The 18,318-nt window shown below is 34.7% G+C and overlaps 2 protein-coding genes across 7 annotated transcripts in view; one reads left to right on the plus strand and one right to left on the minus strand.

The window, feature by feature from the left end:
* Window positions 1-226: 226 nt before the first annotated feature.
* irf2a (interferon regulatory factor 2a) lies at window positions 227-8,420 on the minus strand. Of its 5 annotated transcripts, none has more exons than XM_051110136.1 (10): window positions 7,465-7,677; window positions 7,046-7,179; window positions 6,850-6,943; window positions 6,187-6,286; window positions 5,790-5,966; window positions 5,598-5,632; window positions 5,398-5,512; window positions 3,475-3,642; window positions 3,303-3,346; window positions 227-1,086 (listed from the first exon to the last, which is right to left on the minus strand). In XM_051110136.1, exons 2-10 carry the CDS (start codon window positions 7,087-7,089, stop codon window positions 754-756), a joined length of 1,110 nt encoding a protein of 369 aa, XP_050966093.1. In that variant the 5' UTR covers window positions 7,090-7,179; window positions 7,465-7,677; the 3' UTR covers window positions 227-753. The 5 variants fall into 5 exon arrangements, with proteins under 5 accessions (XP_050966093.1, XP_050966065.1, XP_050966056.1 ...); XM_051110108.1 differs by having other exon boundaries at window positions 3,475-3,714; XM_051110099.1 differs by having other exon boundaries at window positions 3,475-3,717.
* Window positions 7,802-18,318, plus strand: part of dctd (dCMP deaminase) — a 30,978-nt gene continuing 20,461 nt past the window's right edge. The window contains exons 1-4 of one of the 2 annotated variants that reach the window (XM_051110157.1): window positions 7,802-7,832; window positions 10,207-10,428; window positions 14,177-14,288; window positions 17,645-17,780. In XM_051110157.1, coding sequence (XP_050966114.1) covers window positions 10,388-10,428; window positions 14,177-14,288; window positions 17,645-17,780 — 289 coding nt within the window. In that variant the 5' untranslated portion in view covers window positions 7,802-7,832; window positions 10,207-10,387. Of the gene's footprint in view, window positions 7,833-10,101; window positions 10,429-14,176; window positions 14,289-17,644; window positions 17,781-18,318 lie in introns of those variants that run through there. The other variant, XR_007827792.1, reaches the window with a different exon arrangement.

Genomic DNA, 18,318 nt, shown 5'->3' on the forward strand with positions numbered 1-18,318 from the left:
TTGTTCATTATGCAAGTTAGTTGTGTAAAAATAGTTTATACAAGAACTAGCAAAATCTCATTACATTAAAAAAAAAAACACATCAAAACACAAATGAAAACGGATTGACAAGTTAATAGACAGCTCTAGTTAGTGTCTCTATTCAAGTATTTATAGCCCTACTGATACGGGAGAGAGCTGAACCTCAGGTAGACCGTAGTTCAATAATTCTGTTGTTCTGAAAAGACAAAATGTCCAATTTGCTAAAACAATACATTCAGATGTTTCATATGAAAATATACAAAACCTTAAGCATTTCTTTCAAAAAACTCTACAGTACCCTGTAGAAAAACACATGCAAATTCCCCTTAAAAATTCTCCAGTAACGGTTCTACTTTCTGTTTTATTACATCAGCTGTCAACAAGTATGAAATGTCACTCCAATGCAAAATGAATACAAGCATACTCTCTCAATGCTGCATTATTACTAGCTTACACTGACAGCTTCTGTGATCAAGTGTCACATCTATGAGGTAGTTATACAATTTAATAGTTATGAGAACGAGGTAGTGTGTTGCAAAACATTTCAGAAGTAACGGTATAGTATAACGGAATCAGATAGCTTGGAGAACTCAGTTTGGCTTTAAAGCTAAACCCGAATACAGAATAATATTTAAGGGAAATCTTGCACCTGAGAGTACTTGATTAATGTTTAATTATGGGGTTATAGGTGTATCAGGAGAACAGCAGCGGGGTTGTGAATTTCAAGTGTCTTCATTGTAGTGTTTTGTGCTTTGCAACAGAGAGGTCCACAGCTTTAGCTATCACACTTGCCTCCTGAGAAGCTGGTGAGCTGGTGAGATCTGGTGACGGGGCAGGGTTTGAGGGTTGCATGCTTGTGGCTTTTGGAAAATTAAACAGGCAGGGAAACCATGGAGGAGTGTTGTAGGCAATCAGGGGTGGGTCCTCTCTGCAGCTGGTCACTTTGAAGTTTATTTTTGGAGATGTGACAAATCTGTTTGGTGAGGATTGGGCTGATGGTGGAATCCTTAACACAGAATTACATGATGATCTTTGTGGAGATTTTAAGGACAAGTCCTGGGGAAGCTGCAGGGGGAAGTTAATAACAGTCTTAGAACAAAAAAAATCCCAAACAGGCTGTGGCTTGGCAACTACATGTTTTATTATTGTTGTGTATCTATGTACACTACCATTCAAAGGTTTGGGGTCAGTTAGATCATTTAATGTTTTTGATATTATGCTCAACAACATGCATTTATTTTAATAAAATACCCTGTGAAATATGTGACCCTGGACAAACAAGCTTTCCATTGATGTATAGTTTGTTATGATGGGACAATATTTGGCCAAAATACAACGATTTGAAAATCTGGAATCTGAGGGTGCAAAAAAATCTAAATATTGAGAAAACTGCCTTTACAGTTGTCCTTAAAATCCTAATGATTTTTGACATTAATGTATTAATGACCCATTCAATGTATTTTTGGCTATTGCTACTTAAGCCTGGTTTTGTGGTCCAGCGTGACATATTATTACAAGTTAAAATGATTGCCTTTTTTAAAACATATTTTAAAACGTAATATAATAATGTGATGGCAAAGCTGAACTTTCATTAGCCATTACTCCAGTGCTACGTGACGATTCAGAAATCATTCTAATACGCTGATTTGGTTCTTTTGAAACAGGTCAAAATTGAAAATTATTCAGGTTTGTCTTTAAACAGAATGTGTCTGTACTGTCAACTGTGATCAATTTAACACATCCTTGCTGAATAAAAGTATTCATGTTTGGTCACACTTTAGTTTGGGCACCAATTCTCACTATTAACTATGACTTTTGCTCAACAAACTCCTAATTCGCTGCTTATTAATAGTAAGATTGTTGTTAAGTTTAGGTATGGGTATGATTAAGGGATCTAAATAATAGTCATGTAGAATAAGGCATTAATATGTGCTTCATAAGTACTAATAAACAGCAAATATGCTAGTTATATGCATGCTAATAGGCAACTGGTTAAGTTCCAAACCTGTAAGACTTTTGTTCATCTTCGGAATACAAATTAAGATATTTCTGATGAAATCTGAGAGCTTTCTAACCCTCCGTAGACAGCAACACAACCACCACGTTAAAAAGTATATCTAAAAGAATACTTTTTGTACGCCAAGTAAACTAAAACTTCTCTTCTGTGTCAGTCTTCGACACACATTCACAAGAATACCACATCTATTTTATCGATGTCCTTACTACCTTTCTGGGCCTCGAACGTGTCAGTTGCGATGTTGTTGAAGCGAAGATCTTACGGGATTGGAACGACATGAGGGTGAGTAATTAATTACAATTTTTTGGTGAACTAAGCCCTTAAAATAAATTGTAACCTGATTTAAAAAAACAAAACAAAAAAACAATTATACTAAACCTAAGCTTTTGAATGGTAGTGTATTTGCTTAAAGGAGAAGTCCACTTCTAGAACAACAATTTACAAATAATGTACTCACTCTCTTGTCATCCAAGATGTTCATGTCTTTCTTCAGTCGTAAAGAAATTATGTTTTTTGAGGAAAATATTTCCATATAATGGACTGCTATGGTGCCCCGAACTTCCAAAATGCAGTTTAAATGCGGCTTCAAACGATCCCAGCTGAGGAAGAAAGGTCATATCTAGCGAAACGATCGGTTACTTTCATAAAAATAATACAATTTATATACTTTTTAATGTCAAACGCTCATCTGATCTTACTCTCCCTGAATTCTAGCTCAAGACAAGTAGGGTATGTCGAAAAACTCAGACTGTATTTTCTCCCTCAACTTCAAAATTGTCCTATATCGCTGTTTTACCTTCTTTGTTAAGGGTGTTTGATCTTCTTTGCATGTTCACTTCGCAAAAACTGGGTCGGTACTTCTGCAGTGATGTGGGATGATTTTGAAATGATTTTTGAAGTTGAGGGAGAAAATACCACATTTGGGATTGTTTGAAGCTGCATTTAAACTGCATTTTGGAAGTTCAAACTCGGTGCACCATAGAAGTTCATTATATGGAGAAAAATCCTGAAAAGTTTTCCTCAAAAAACACAATTTCTTTACGATTGAAGAAACAAAGCCATGGACATCTTGGATGACAAGGAGGTGAGAACATTATCTGTAAATTGCTGTCCTGTAAGTGGACTTCTCCTTTAACTAGCTGTTAACCAAAAACACAATTTCTTAAGGTCTAAGAGCTTAAATTGTATTTAAAAACATGAATGGGAAGGTGGTATTTAAAAAAGGAAGATATCCTTCCTTGGAATTTTTCATTTACATCCATACCTGTATTAAGTCTTCTTCGCTGTATGTGCTCTCTGTGTCACTCTCTGTTGAAACGAAGTATAGAATAAAATTAATAAGAATATCCAGCTGTGTTTTTGGCCAACAATAACATAATAAACTAACAGTAGCAGTAATATGTAACTTATTCTGAATGCAAAAAAAAGAACCTTACCACTGTAGGATGAAACATGGGAGTCTTGGAGAGGCAGACACACTTCAGTGGAGCTAAACTCAGGTTCTTCATTCTCCGTTGCCACCTCAACAACTGCACACACGTCAGGTAATTCAGCTACAGCCATCTCCCTCACAGTTGACGTGGGTACAGGGAAGCTCTCCTGCTCTGTGTTGATGAATAAGCATGTATCATTTTGTGACCTTCTAGTTGTTCCAAATCTGTCTGAGTTTGTATCTTCTGCTGAACATAAAAGAAGATATTCTGAAGAATGTGAATAGCCAAACAGTTGTTGGTGCCTACTGACTTCCATAGTATAGAAAAAAATGCTATAGAATTTAATTGGGACCAGAAATTGATTGGTCACCAAGATTTGTCAAAATATCTTCTTATCTTATTTTAAAACAAACAACTACAGGTTTGTAAAAATTTGAGGGCGAGTTAATGATGACAGAATTTTCATTTTTGGGTAAACTATCCCTTTAAGCCACCCTAACAGTAAAATGTATGAATAATGAATGTCATAAAATGTGAAAGCATTTGGCATTTTAGTTTAAAGACAGATATTATTTACATTTTATCTAATGCAATGAACTACATACATTTTTAAGTGTGGCAAAATATGTTCTGGGAACACTATAGATAAATACAGTAGAGATCAAAATTAGAGAACAATCTGCAATTTTCTTAAATTTGAAAGTCACTGCTTAGTCCTTTTTGAAGTTATCCTAACAGGAGTAGAAAAGCAGTTTTTAAACATATTTCATATGCCACTGCAAGAGAAGTTGGTCATTCAAAATCTGCGGTTTCTCAGATATTACAGGTTTACAATGACACAAATTCATTCAAATCCCCCAAAAAAGGCTGGTCGTCCACCTTAGACATGCACAAGAAGATAGGATAATGTTTTCAGTGGGGAAACTGGTTCAACACTGCAGCTGTAATTGCTTGTCAGTTCAGTGGTGATCATAGTAAGGACGTGTCTCAGACTGAAAGTGCACTCTGCGGTGACCAAGCCTCCCATCAGCAGAACGAATCAAAAGGCTAAGCTCACCTTTGCTGAGGTGCATGTTGTGTGGAGAGAGGAGAACTGGTTCAAAGTTCACTTTAGTGATAAGAGCAAGTTTAATATATTTGGGTCTGATGGGAAACATTTTGTTCGGTGTCAAACTGAGGAAAGACTGAAGCCCAAGTGCATGAAGAATACAGTGAAAGATGGAGAAGGAAGCGTCATCGTTTGGGGGGGATGTTTTCTGCAGCAGGAGTTGGGGCTCTTGTACAGCTACAGGGCAGAGTGAATGGAAACCAACATGCAGTTCCTTCCTTCCCTGCAAGTATCTCCCAGTCAGCCTGCAATTTTCATGCAAGACAATGCCCCCGTCCACTGCGAAACGGGAAGCAGTTCCTAGAAGCTAAGAACAATGAAATAATGAAATGGCCCGTCCAGACTCCTGATCTAAGCTCGACTGAAAATCTCTGGAAAGTCCTTGGTGACAGTTATGGCTAAGAAACCCACTACAGTTACCAGTCTGTTGATCAGGATCACACCAATGCAGTCTGAGAAATGATTGATGTCCTGCGGCCGCAGATGTGCTGAAGTCATTCAAAGCAATGGCCTCTACAGCTATAATTGTGAACCTCCATAATTGTGGTTGTAATCTTTGTTTGTGCTACAGTGGTTACTGTTCTCTAATTTAGATCCCTGGGTTTTCCAGAAAATATAGGTTTTTGTTTAAATGCATTGGAAATTGTGTCAAACATGTTAGTAGGACAGTGGTATACCTACAGCTAATATTCCAAATTTTGAATGATGAAGATTAACAGTATTGTTAAAAACATAACTAATGCTGTCTCCACTATTGTTGTGTTATTTATTCGGAGAGTAAAAAAACAAGGGATTTTGTTAATGATTTGGTTATTTACCAGCAAATAGCACAGTGCTGTCCGGTGTAGTTTCTTCCATTAAGCTGTCTTCTCTTTGTTCTTTTGACATTTTAAATTTTCTGGGAGTGCCAGCTTTCCGTTTCTGAAAACCCCTCTAAGGAATCAAACACACATGTCAAGTCATTTGCATTACTTAAAAATGTGCACTACTGTTTGAGTATACAGTCATGCATTCCTACTTTTGCTCTTTGCTCCAGGTCTATCCTTTTCTTCCCTGAAAAAAAGACAATATGCATTTAGAGAATCTTAAATGTCATCATTAGAATTTCTACACCAAAATTACATCTACATTATACGTGCAAAAATGCTATGGAATGACATGGGATTTTTTCCTAAATAGTAAATTGTGATTAGTTAATGACTGAAGTTACCTTTCTTAACAGCTTTTTCATGGGAGGTAAGCATTCTGTACATTCTGAAAGCATTGCTTCCTCTCTTCATGCTTTTATCTTTCACTTCCTCAATGTCTGGTAGAGAATTCATAGCGCAACGGAAATTTGCTTTCCATGTCTTAGGGTCTGGTTTGTCAATACCTGGACGATACTTTCCTGTATTAAAAAACATCATTGGGTAACATCTGAATCAAAATCTCATACAGCAAAATGAAGTCACAAATCAGTAGAACCAACATAACAATCGCCCTAGAAATTTGTTCAAAGCTGTATGCAATAATAGAATCAACTCGTACGCAGAGTGAAAAAATGAACATTTTCACCTTTAAAGCAGTTAGTCTCATTCTTTATACAAGGGATAATAGGCAACAGCTACCTGTGTGAATGGCCCAGTTCATAAATAACGGTGCATCCTTTTCCAAATCCCATCCATGTCTGGCTGCATGCATCCATGGTATTTGAAATATCTTTTTCTCCTGTTAATGGAAACATTTTGATAGTGTACTATTACCCAATCAATGTAAAAAGCGCACATAAAATTACAAGACAGTTTCACAAAGTATTGGTAAAGACACAAACTAACATGAGTCACTTCTTTCACATCTCTCATATCACACTGCCGCACTCTCTTTAGGTGCATTCAAAGTCATCTTCCTCCTCAGTTTTTGACTGTATTTACTGTAAAATAAAACTGGAGGACTTCAGTATTATAGTAGGTCTGCTGTAATATTGTTGAAGTATTCTTCTTGTTGCCAGAATGACTGTTTTGTACACTGTAATGGATTGTAAAACGCTTTCTTCTCAAATAACATAGTTCTGTCCTCGTCTTTATTTAAGAGGTGAAAGCTGTAATTAGTGATATGACTGCACATTATACCTTCAATGTCTGTCTTGTCTGAACTTTGTCTAGGCTCAAAGCCATTTGATAGGAACGGTTTTTCTTTGTGAAAGCTTCAGATCAATATTTGTGTGTGTGTGTGTGTAAATACTCTACCTAAAATGAATGAATCAGAATTTGATGTCAAATTTCTACCCTCACCTCGTTGACCCAGTGAAGACCTTGAATTTGCCCACTCTCAATCTGCTGCTCCAACCAGGGGCGCATTCTCATTCTGTCCACTGGCATCTTGACGCTAAATGAAATCGAATACAGTGAAGATTTAAAATGTAGTGGACATTGTGTCTCAATGGAAAACTCATTTGTGGTAAAAAAGAACAAAGGAATCAAAAAATACAGCAAAAACGTTTTTTCCCCCAGAATTGCAGATGTTGTGGTCATAGAGCTGACAACATTTGGGTTAGGGAAGTGTTCAGTAGCAATGTAGTGAGTAAAACCATGTAGATCCCTGTGGAGCCATGATGATTCACTCTGCAATGGGACACAACGTGCTCTCTTTTTAAATGCCTTATCTTTCACATAAATTCCATATTAGACCAATAATTATTATTTAAAATATTCTATCAATGCATTTCATAAGGTAAGATAAAAAAAGAAACGATAAAAGATAATGTCCGGATCATTTAAGCCGTGCATTTACTTAATAATTTAACATATTTGGACGTTCATTCTTGTAAACCTGTTTCAATCCAGCACACTATTTATAAACAGATGTATAAATTCATACTTCTGTTTTGAAGCCGTTTAGGTATTTACCTGGAGGGGTGGCAGCCGATAATTCTCTAAAGATCCTTCGATCAAATGTGTAAAATCCGATCCCAAAACTACGCGGAAAACGTCACCATGCTTCGTTTTAGATCTACTTTCTTCATCTTATGAAGAACAACGCAGTGATTTTTTTCAATTTGGACATTTGAACTGTTCCAGAAACCGTGCCTCCATAGAATGACGCAAAGACGTCATCAAGCGCCAGACCGCGGAAGTGAAACAACTGAGCGTTTCATTGGTTCACGGAACATTTGAAACAAGGGGTTCTTTCACTTTCACTTCCGCTTCCACATTACGCCACGCCGCCTGCTGGAACTTGACCACACTTCCAGTAAATCGCACCAGTGTTGGGACATGTAATATTACACTATTACTTTTATAACCAAACATACAGAAACATTTTGTGAATCAGGAAGTCGGTTAAGTATGTTTCTTAGAATCGTGTAAACAGACAACTGAGTGGCATTTGTCATTTCAGTTTGTTAAACGCTTTCGAATGTTCGCGAAATATAAACGTTCTAAACTGGATTTTTAAAGAGACACTGTAAATGACAACTTACTTGATTTTGAGTAAATTGTAGGTATTGAGTCAACTCTGTTTGCGTTTGTGCTGATCTCATAATCCTAGAAAGGCACAATTATTTATATCCCTTTGTTGAATGAGGCTGAGTTTCACTATAGTTATACAGGAAATCTTCTCGTGGACCGTCTGTTTTTCTGCTGTCTGCAACTGGTGACCCTGCTAATTTTAGAGCAGGTGGACTGATTAAATTAGGGTACGAATTGCGCAATGCCTTTCTGTGGCGTCAGAGCAGGGAAGGGGTATGGGGGATTTATGTGATATAGTTTCATGATTCATTTCATGACTGTATGACTGCTGATATTAGAACTACTTAAAAGGACAGTCCAACCAAAAATGACGACTCATAATTTTAGAACCGTCACGTCACTTTAAACCTGAACACGGAAGAAAATATTTTGAAGAATGTTGATAAGCAAACAGTTTCGGTTGCCATTGACTTGCATTGTTTTGTTTGTACTTAATGAAAGTCAAAGGGAACCGAAACTGTTTAGTTACAACATGAAATGTTTTCTTCTGTGTTCTGCGTAAAGCAAGTCATACAGGTTTAAAACGACATAATGGTGAATAAATGATGACAGATTTTTCATTTTTGGGTAAACTACTTTAAGGTAGAGTTAGTACTTTTTTAACTACCCAACTTCTACACTGAGCTATAACAAAAATAAATAAATTTTATTATAAATATAATTTATAATAAAAAAAATATTGGTTAATGTAAAATGAGTGCAAACAAACAAACAATAAATAAATATTTATTTATAATTATTTAATTAATTATAAATGTAATTTATAATAAAAAATACTGGTTAATGTAACATGAGTGCAAACAAACAAACAAATAAATTAAACCATCCTTCTGGTATTTTGGTATAAAAATCACTTTTAAATTATTATCGGTTATTGCCCAACTAAACGTAACTCCTCATGGGTCAATTAAATACATCTCTGACTTGCATTAGAATATTAAAAAAGAAACATTCAGTAATCTGTTTTATTTATATTTTGATTGTGTGAACATTTTTAACTATGCAGCAGAATTTTAGTTTTGTTCATTTTTGAGATTACGTACACCACCAGTCAAAAGTTTATGAACAGTAAGATTTTTAATGTTTTTGTAAAGAAGTCTCTTCTGCTCACCAAGCCTGCATTTATTTGATTCATTCTGCTGTCTATCTGAATATATTTAAAAAGGTATGAATGCTGAATTTTCAGTATCATTACTTCAGTCTTCAGTGTCACATAATGATTCAGAAATCATTCTAAAATGCTGATTTGCTGTTCAAAAAACATTTATTATTATTATTAACAAAAATGTTAAGCAGTTGAGTACGTGTATTTTTTTTTTCAGGATTCTTGAAATATCCAAAGATTAGCATTTGTCTGAAATAAAAAGCTTTAGTAACTTTATACATTACCATTTAAAAGCTTGGAGGCAGTATAATTTTTATGTATTTATTTATTTATCTATTTGGGAAAGAAATTATAGAAATAAATACTTTTACTTTACAAAAGATTTCAGTTTTAGATAAATGCTGTTCTATTCATCAAAGAAACAAAAAAAAAAAATCTGTTTTCAACATAATAATAATAAATGTTTTTTGAGCAGCAAATCAGAATATTAGAATGATTTCTGAAGGATCATGTGACTGGAGTGATGATGCTAAAAATTCTTATAGTTATAAATGACAATTTTTAAAATAAATAAATTACATTTTAAAATATATATAAATAGAAAACAGTTATTTTAAATAGTAAAAATATTCTACTGTATTCTAAAAAATATTTTACTGTTTTGGCTGTACTTTGGATCAAATAAATGCAGGCTTGGTGAGCAGAAGAGACTTATTTAAAGAACATTAAAAATCTTACTGTTTAAAAGCTTTTGACTGGTAGTGTATTCATTCTAATCACATTTTAAGGGGTAAAATATTCAAATTATTTTTAGAGAGTTTTATGTTCTTTATGTTTACGTTCTGTACAGTATTTTCTGTTAAAAATAATAATTACAGAAGAATAAGTAATCATAACGGTTTTTTTTTTCTGACCCGCTGAGGTAATTTCAAGAAAAAGGCGTATTTTATTACATCAGTATACAGTGTAATAGACTGTTGTGTAACGTAAAAATAGCGACTCACTGTAATGTGCAGAGCCGCGTAGAGATGGCGCCATTCAACTTATTGCGCCTCCTCTAAACCCGGAACAGTGGGCTGGACTTTTGTTTTCGCGGGAAGTTCCTCTGCTCTGCTGTGCAGCTGAGCTGGACGCATTCAGTGCGAATCACATCAGGGAGTATCGATAAGAACGAAATCAGCATTTTCTAACTAAGCCATGGACAACAAGGCAAAGAACGATACATCACAGCTCAATGGGTAAGGTTTAGACGTTTTTTTTTTGGTTGAATTCACTGTCACCACATGTCAGGACAGGAATCAGTCATGACCTCAGATTTGTGTTCATGAGAAATGTGCTAGAGGCTGTGAGTTGCGTTAGATTTCGTAAAATGAGTACGATGTGTGCAGACAACATGTTAAGTGTATATGCTTCTGGCACATTATCACAAACTTAATGCCTTGGTCTGTTACTTAAGTGTTATGGTATGTTTACAATAGACAAATACTGAAAAATACATTGAATTGACATGAACATGGATATCATGATTAACTGCCCTCTTGCGGTCGTGTTTGCCATCTTCAGCCGTGCAAGCTGGGAGTAAGTTAGGCGCACCACACAATGCATAGTCAGTGACAGACAGTTTTTAATAATCATCACAAATCACATTAGACCTGAAAGGAAAATCTAAACCCCATGGTGTTTCATCTATATCCTGTGAATGATTTTCACATAACTGCACATTTTAAAACTGCTTAATGACTACCTCAGCATTGTGTCACTGCTCTGCCCATTAGCTTCAGATCATCAACCCTCAGTATTTCACCAGTAGACTAACTCACACATACATATGTGTACACACACACACACACCTGCTCTGACAGCTGCTCAAAAAGCCAGAATCACTAGAGACATTAGGAAAAAGGGAGTCAAGTCAGATGGGTCCATTAAATCTTCACACATAAATCCCCATGCCTTTCAAAGACAGTCACTGGTATGTGTCGCGAAATGTGTAATATCACTTTAAGCTAAAATGGAAAGCCCTGGAGGAGAACCATATGATGATAATATCTGTCAGTGCTCAAATCACACATGTAGACAGCTATCAGTGGGGTGTCAGGGATACCAGTGTTAAGATCAGCACAAGTAAAGATGTAGTACTCCATTGAGACAACATGAAACTTTGATATTAATAGAAAGCTCTTAGTCACACATGGCTAGTGGAATAACTAGAGAGCTGGGTCATTGACTGATGGTCAGTTTCAAAATGTTTTATTTTCTTGAAAAAAACAAGACAAGTATACGTTGATCAAAAGTGAGAGTAAAGACAATTGTAATGTAACAAACAAGCAAATTTCTTTACTCTGTAGTCCCACAGCCCTGAAAACCCACTGAAGTGTTATCTCCAGCCTAGTTCTAGTTCTTTCTATTTACAAATCATTAAAAATGATTGTGGTTTCCACAGAAACATTAAACGGTACACTTGTTTTTAACATTTAAAACAATAAGAAGTGTTTCCTGAGTAGCAAATCAGCATATTAGAATAATTTCTGAAGGATAATGCGACACATGGGTCGATTGCCGGTTTTAAGGTAAATCGCGATTTGAAAATGTCACAGTTTCAAAACCACTGAAATTTGGTGTTTCCCCTGACATTATATTAATGGCACCCCCCGGCCCCCTTAAATGTCAAGTAAACTTTATTTTCTATATAGCGCCATATCACAACAGAAGTCATTTAAGGTTACCTTTTGCTATAGAACAGGTCTATACCTTGTTCTTTTATTAAACAAATGAAGTAGTCTAATGTTATTTATCTTATTTACACAACGGCATGTCATTTCTGTCTCTACGTGGGACGTGCATCTACAATTTCTCCTTAGCGAAAATGTATATAGTACGAATATCTGATATAATAGAAGAATAATGTGACACATGAAGTGCATATGGCAAATATTTAATTTTTCTAAAATAATTTGTGTTTTTCATATTACTTGTATGACTGGGAATTTAAAAATATAAATGAATAAGTAACATCTGGGGGTTTAAACCGACACAGTGAATTTCGCACGGGACTGGAGAGAAAGTGAGGCTTTGTATAATGTACAGTATGATGTAGGTGTTTATGTATTCCTATTTCTGGCAAATTTAAATCAATTAAATTAAAAAAAAAAAAATATTATAAGAATAACCACCTAACTGTAGAAAAAAACTACAATTATTATTAAAAGTTTTTAACAAAATATTCACAGAATTTTTCTTTTATGTATTAATTTTAACAGAAAAACCTCTGTCTGTTTGGCAGCAAATTAAAGGGTTTAATTTTCATTTTTTAAAAAAATGTTTAATGTCTGCATTTGATTATCAGAAAAATGAAAACACAATTTCTGAAAAAAGAAAAGAAAACAATTGTAGGGCCCTGTTGTTCAAAATGTTGAAATTGAGATTTTTGGACTTATTTTTTCACTGAAATAAATGTTTTTCTTTTAACACAGAGAGTAAAGTACCAAGAAAAAAAAAAATGTTGTGCCGTTGGTATTTTTCGTGTTTTCTGTTTCGTGCAGGCATGTTTTATGTAGTATAATTTTACAAAGCTAGTTAGAACATTGTTTTTGCTTCAGATTGGTTTATTATTAAATTATACAATTTAATTTAAATCAGAAACTGCTTATACTGCATGTATGCAGCATTTTTGTTTGGATCGTGATTAAATGCAGCGGTTGACTGTAATTTTAAATGGCTATAGATAGTTTGGTCTGTAATAGAGCAAATAAACATCTTTTTTGTCTCTTGCTTAGAAACAAAAAAATAAATATTTTAAAATCGGCTATCGCTATATGTGCGTCAACACTAAAATAATCAATTTTATTGCATTAGTTGATATTATTCTTAGCGGTTGTAGTAGATGTTTTTATATTAAAAAGTGTAAGTAAGTGTAATTAATTGGCTTTTATGTTTAAGTGTGTGTGTGCATGAAAAAATATAATCAAGAAACAATAAACAAACAAAAAATATTTTTTTTAGCACTGTAAAGATAAACTAAAATTATATAACTGTAATTAAAGATATAGGTTGAATAAACTTCTTTATTAACAGTCTTTATTTTTTTTCTTTTTAGAGCAGCAGTAGGTCTAGCAGCAAATAAACCATGAACATCAAAAGCCCACAATTCAGCAAATATTTGAGAAAGAGATCAAAGAAAATAATAAACCTCTGTTCCAAATATTCTCTTTTTTCCTTTTTTTTTTTTTTACCCAGACGTTTACATTTTTTTTAGAGCCGTAATCACAATACCGTGATACCATGAGGTCAGTTTAGCTATCACAGGAATAAATTAGATTAAAATGTTAAAATAGAAAACAGCTATTTTGAATTCTAATGACACTGTACAGTATTATTGTTTTAATGTTTTTTTTTCTTTAAAAAAGCCCCCAAACTTTTGAACCGTAGTGTAAGAAATAAGATAAAATTTAAGTTTAGTAATTGAGATACACATATGCTGAATATTTTTACCATATCTTAATTTCTGTTTTCAAATAATTTGCAATCCATTTGATTAGAATTCTTGTTGATTTTTTTTGAACTGGCATCAGGGGAGTGATAACACTGTTTATCATCCAAGTGGGCACGAATATCAGCCAATGCTGGTAATCTTGAAATGGTCAAATATTGGCAGATTTGTTGGCATTGCCAGTATGTCAGTCTGTCACTGTGCTTGGCACTTAAATGTTCATGATGATTTAAAAATTGCATATTAAACTTAATATGTAGGCTATAAATAGTAACATAGTAATTACTATTTATATAGTAATTGATTTAATACAGCCCTCATGTTTATCGTATTCTTAGAATACAGGTAGAAAAAATATTTTGTGTTCACACATATGATATATTATACTACCTTTCCCTAGATGTTATATCAGTGATGATTTGTCTATATTTGTGTGCTGTCATGAAAAAAGGTTTATTGCCTTTTTCCTTATTGCATTTGTTCTTTCAATCCACCAGAACGCACAGTGAAGGTGTGACAAAGAAGAGGGAGGACTATTTGGAGTGGCCTGAGTATTTCATGGCTGTTGCCTTCTTATCAGCGCAGAGGAGCAAGGACCCCAGTTCTCAGGTACCTAGAGACTGATTGCCAATGCCTGAATTAGTGATTGAAATGTGGGTTGATTTAGTGACCATACATCAATCTGAAATGTGATGACTTTGTAATCAATATGAAGTTTTGATCTGAAGTTCTTACTGTTAAAACCAATTTGTTTCCATTAATATTAGCTTGGAAAAGCTCTTTAGCAGCTTGGTACTACAACACCTCAAAGATCTTCAAACACCCTACAGCTTTTTTTGATCAAAGGACACAGGCCTCTTATCCACTCTATGTACTGTAAGAACGTATTCTGGTTTCAGAGCTTCCCCGCTGTGTTGCGACCTCCTGGCCAATATAAACACTCCCGATATTTAAGTGTAATATTGAAGTTCAGTCAAGCGTGATCCACGGTCAGCTCATGCATGCATCTGTTATTGCTCCTAAAGGCGCGGAGAAGGGTTGCGTTTCTAAGACATAAGAGTTTTGGTCAACTGAGAATGCGGGTTCTGTCAGCCTTCTCCCCCCCTCACTCACGCTGATTGAACTGTTGACAGCAATCCATCGTCTCAGGAAACCCTTTTGCCTTCCTCTGCTGACCTGTGTTGCATCAGATAAATTTGATGGGTCTTGCTGGAACATACAGTAAGCCATCAGGTCATCTTGACTTAAGTTCAGACCAGACTGAGTCTTGTAGTTTTTTGTTTTTTTTTCTTTTTTCTTCATCCTGCCACAAGTGTTGTGTATCTTGTTACAGAGTAGTCTAACTTTTATGAAAGACTTCTAAAAGTTAAGACTTTATGAAATTGGAATGAATTGTGGCATAGTAAGGCTGGGTGATATGGCCAAAATTGTCACAATAATTTTTTTCATATCAGTCGATATTGATAATTATCACAATAAATGTCAAATCTTTATTTTTTTTCAAGTTTAAAGTGAGATTTTTGCTCCAAAGTGAAAGTTGTAGAAACCAGACCATTCATTTTCCTCAACAAAATAAATATCTAAATAGTGACATTAATTTCTGCATGTTCTATTGCATAATGTGTTATATTGTATCAAATCAAGAAACAGGTTTGGGTTGTCTGATAATGATAATAATAATATCACTTTTTTTGTCTCTTAGAAATGCACGTTTGATAGTAGCTTGAGGATGCAGAGGTAAACTTTTGCTCATTATCAATCAGTAACATCTGTAAAAATTGTAGCAACCTCAGTTTTATATGGATAAATTTATTCTGACCCAGGTTTTTTTTTTTTCTCCCATAGTAACAAGTATACATTTTAAATCATGATAAACACAGTTAAAACCACACATAATGGTACAATAATGGTAAAATCTTCATATCGTTTTATCGAGGAAAATTATACCGTGATAATTATTGTCATCGAATTATCGCCCAGCCCTATGGCATAGTTGAAGTATTTGCATTTGTTTTATTTATTTAAATCACATTTGGTATTTATTCAGAAACCTTAGAATGAGCACCAGTCTTTTAATTGTAAAAACAAAAATCTGTTCAAAAATATGAACATGGTTCAAATATGGAATAAGAAAAATTTAGTTAAAATGTATGAGATATAAAAAAAATAAATAAAAAAACTAATAATAATAATAACCCAGCTGTTATGTATTTATGTATTTAAAGCAGTTTTTAGGTTTTATGTGCATAATGCTGAAACACTGTTGTGATTGTTAGAATGCCCAAGGATTGGAAATCTACACCTAAAACTGATCGGGCAGGCCAAACCTTAAGTCATAGAGAACTAAAACTTGGAGGGATTGTATTCGCACAGTCTACATCGTCACTAAGGCTCACCCCAATCAGTGTTGCCAATCAAATGTTGCTAGATTTAGCAACGTTTCAGAGTACCCTAGCAACTTTTCTTCCAAAAAGCACCTAGCAACAAATTTAGCTATTTATAAAATATATTTTAAAAATTGCTAAATTCGTTGTGTCATTTTAAATATGTGGTTGAAAAATTAATATGGAAAATACCTTGATATTAACATATGAAATATACTGTGCCATATTTTATGTATTTTCCTTAGAGTAGCATTTAACTTACTACCAATTCACTGCTTAAAACTATCATTGTTAATCATTTGTAGTTTTACTAGTTATTTGGAAAACACATAAAAAGTAATTGTTCAAAAATGTGTAACATTTTGATAATCCAATGTAGTATTTAAAATAAAAAGTATAATAAAAATTGTTCATATAGCTTTTACAAATAAAATACATTACGTGTTTATTTAACAAACAAATCTAAATGAACATATTTCAAATAATATTCCTTGCAGTTTTGCGTCATTGTTACATAATGACGTCATCATCCAATGACGTCACAACGTCATTTAGCAACTTTTAGCAACAAATCGGCCTGCCTTTAGCAACTTTTCCTGAAAATTAGTTGGCAACAGTGACCCCAGTCGCCTTGATGGGGGCACTACAGCGATCAAAAGTGTCTTAGGTCGTTGGAATCCTTGGTTCAAACCAGACAAAATGCATGGATTCGTCTGTCACCCTGTATTTAGATTTTTTTAGGGAAAAATAAAAAATAAAAAATTAAACCCTCTTGCGAACTTGTCCTAAGGTTTGTCCTAGGTTGAACCAAACCAGTGCAGGAAGACTCTCTGGAGAGTAAACAAAGAGTTAAACCAGAAAAATATTAAAGTCCAGTAATCATAACAATAGCACTAATTCTAAAAATGAATAAAAAGAAAGAAAAAGTAAAAATTAAACAAAATTCTCAGCCTATCATGAACCTCTTGAATGTATTAAAAAATGTAAAATGCGTACGGTTTACTTTACATAAATCTCATGAATTTCATTTGTGTATGACAAATATACAAATATGCCTGCAAGTTTATTAGTTTAAAAACTGTGTACTCCATTTAGATGAAACATTTTATGCAATTCAAATGCAGAAATGGGCATAATGAGACATGACACTCTGCAGCATATAATGCATCCAAAATGTAAAAATATTCAATCTACTCAATTTTCCTGCTTGTGTTCTTTTAATTCAATTCAATTAAGAAGTCACAACATGATGTAACAGTCTATTACTGGTCATGTGGTTTCACGTGATACGTATTTGCGCAAATTTTCAACAAATATGAACTTTGGAACACAGTGAAATTTGCGTGAGCTTGCGTTTTTTGATCTTCTGCATTCGCATGTGTTTGAATGGAAGTCTGTGGAATGAAGTGTACTATGATTATTTGACTCACTAGACCGTTTTGAAAATGTGTGTTTGTTTGTTTTTGTGTGTTTTTTTTTTTTCCCCTTCCACATCGCTAGTCTAATTCCAGGCTTGTGCGTCTAGGCTGTCTTCATTATGATAGATGTTTGGAAAACAAATTTCATTCAATTTAATTTCAGGTTGGTGCCTGTATCGTGAATCAAGAGAACAAGATAGTGGGTATCGGCTACAATGGCATGCCCAATGGTTGTGACGATGACCTGCTGCCCTGGTCTCGCAGTGCTGATAACAAGCTGGACACCAAATACCCCTATGGTGAGTACTTCATTTGACCCCTGGTTTCTTGGCTTTTAAACTGCAACAGTAAGTTACCCCCATAATAATCAGTCTCTCTGACTCTGTTTGACACCGACAGGTCAGTGCACACCCACATTAAACAATGGTCGAAAAGGCTTTTTAGATTTGAGGCTCTGTCAACGCAGCACATGGTGTCTGTTAACACGGTGTGGCAAAGTGTATGCTCTCTTGAGCGCTTAGCGGCAGTCATGGATTAGTTTTCACCTGCATGGGGCTGATGGGAGAGATAAAGGTGGAGCTGCTGAGTGAGGGAATGGGGAAGGTCACTTTGTGGCAGCTATTAGTGTGAGAAATGGAAATGAGCTGGAGCTGGCGTTCCTAAAGGCGGCACATGCCAACTCGGGACTTTGAATGGGTCGTACTGCCAAAGGGAAAGTGCGAAACCTAGGAGAGGATTTATCAGTCTGGCACTTGGATGATCCTGTGAAGTATTCGTGACTTGTATTTTTCCCTGGTTTCTGTTGTTAGTGGTCAGGCTTTTTTTGTTTTTTAAACA

Source organism: Labeo rohita, chromosome 1, assembly GCF_022985175.1.
Source record: "Labeo rohita strain BAU-BD-2019 chromosome 1, IGBB_LRoh.1.0, whole genome shotgun sequence".
Lineage (NCBI taxonomy): Eukaryota > Metazoa > Chordata > Actinopteri > Cypriniformes > Cyprinidae > Labeo > Labeo rohita.

Coding starts and splice junctions, on each gene's coding strand:
- irf2a (XM_051110099.1), bottom strand. CDS start 7,089: ATGACCACAACATCTGCAATTCTGGGGGAAAAAACGTTTTTGCT. Junction 5,967..6,186: donor GAACTGGGCCATTCACACAG/GTAGCTGTTGCC, acceptor TTTTTAATACAG/GAAAGTATCGTCCAGGTATT. Junction 3,347..3,474: donor CCATGTTTCATCCTACAGTG/GTAAGGTTCTTT, acceptor TCGTTTCAACAG/AGAGTGACACAGAGAGCACA.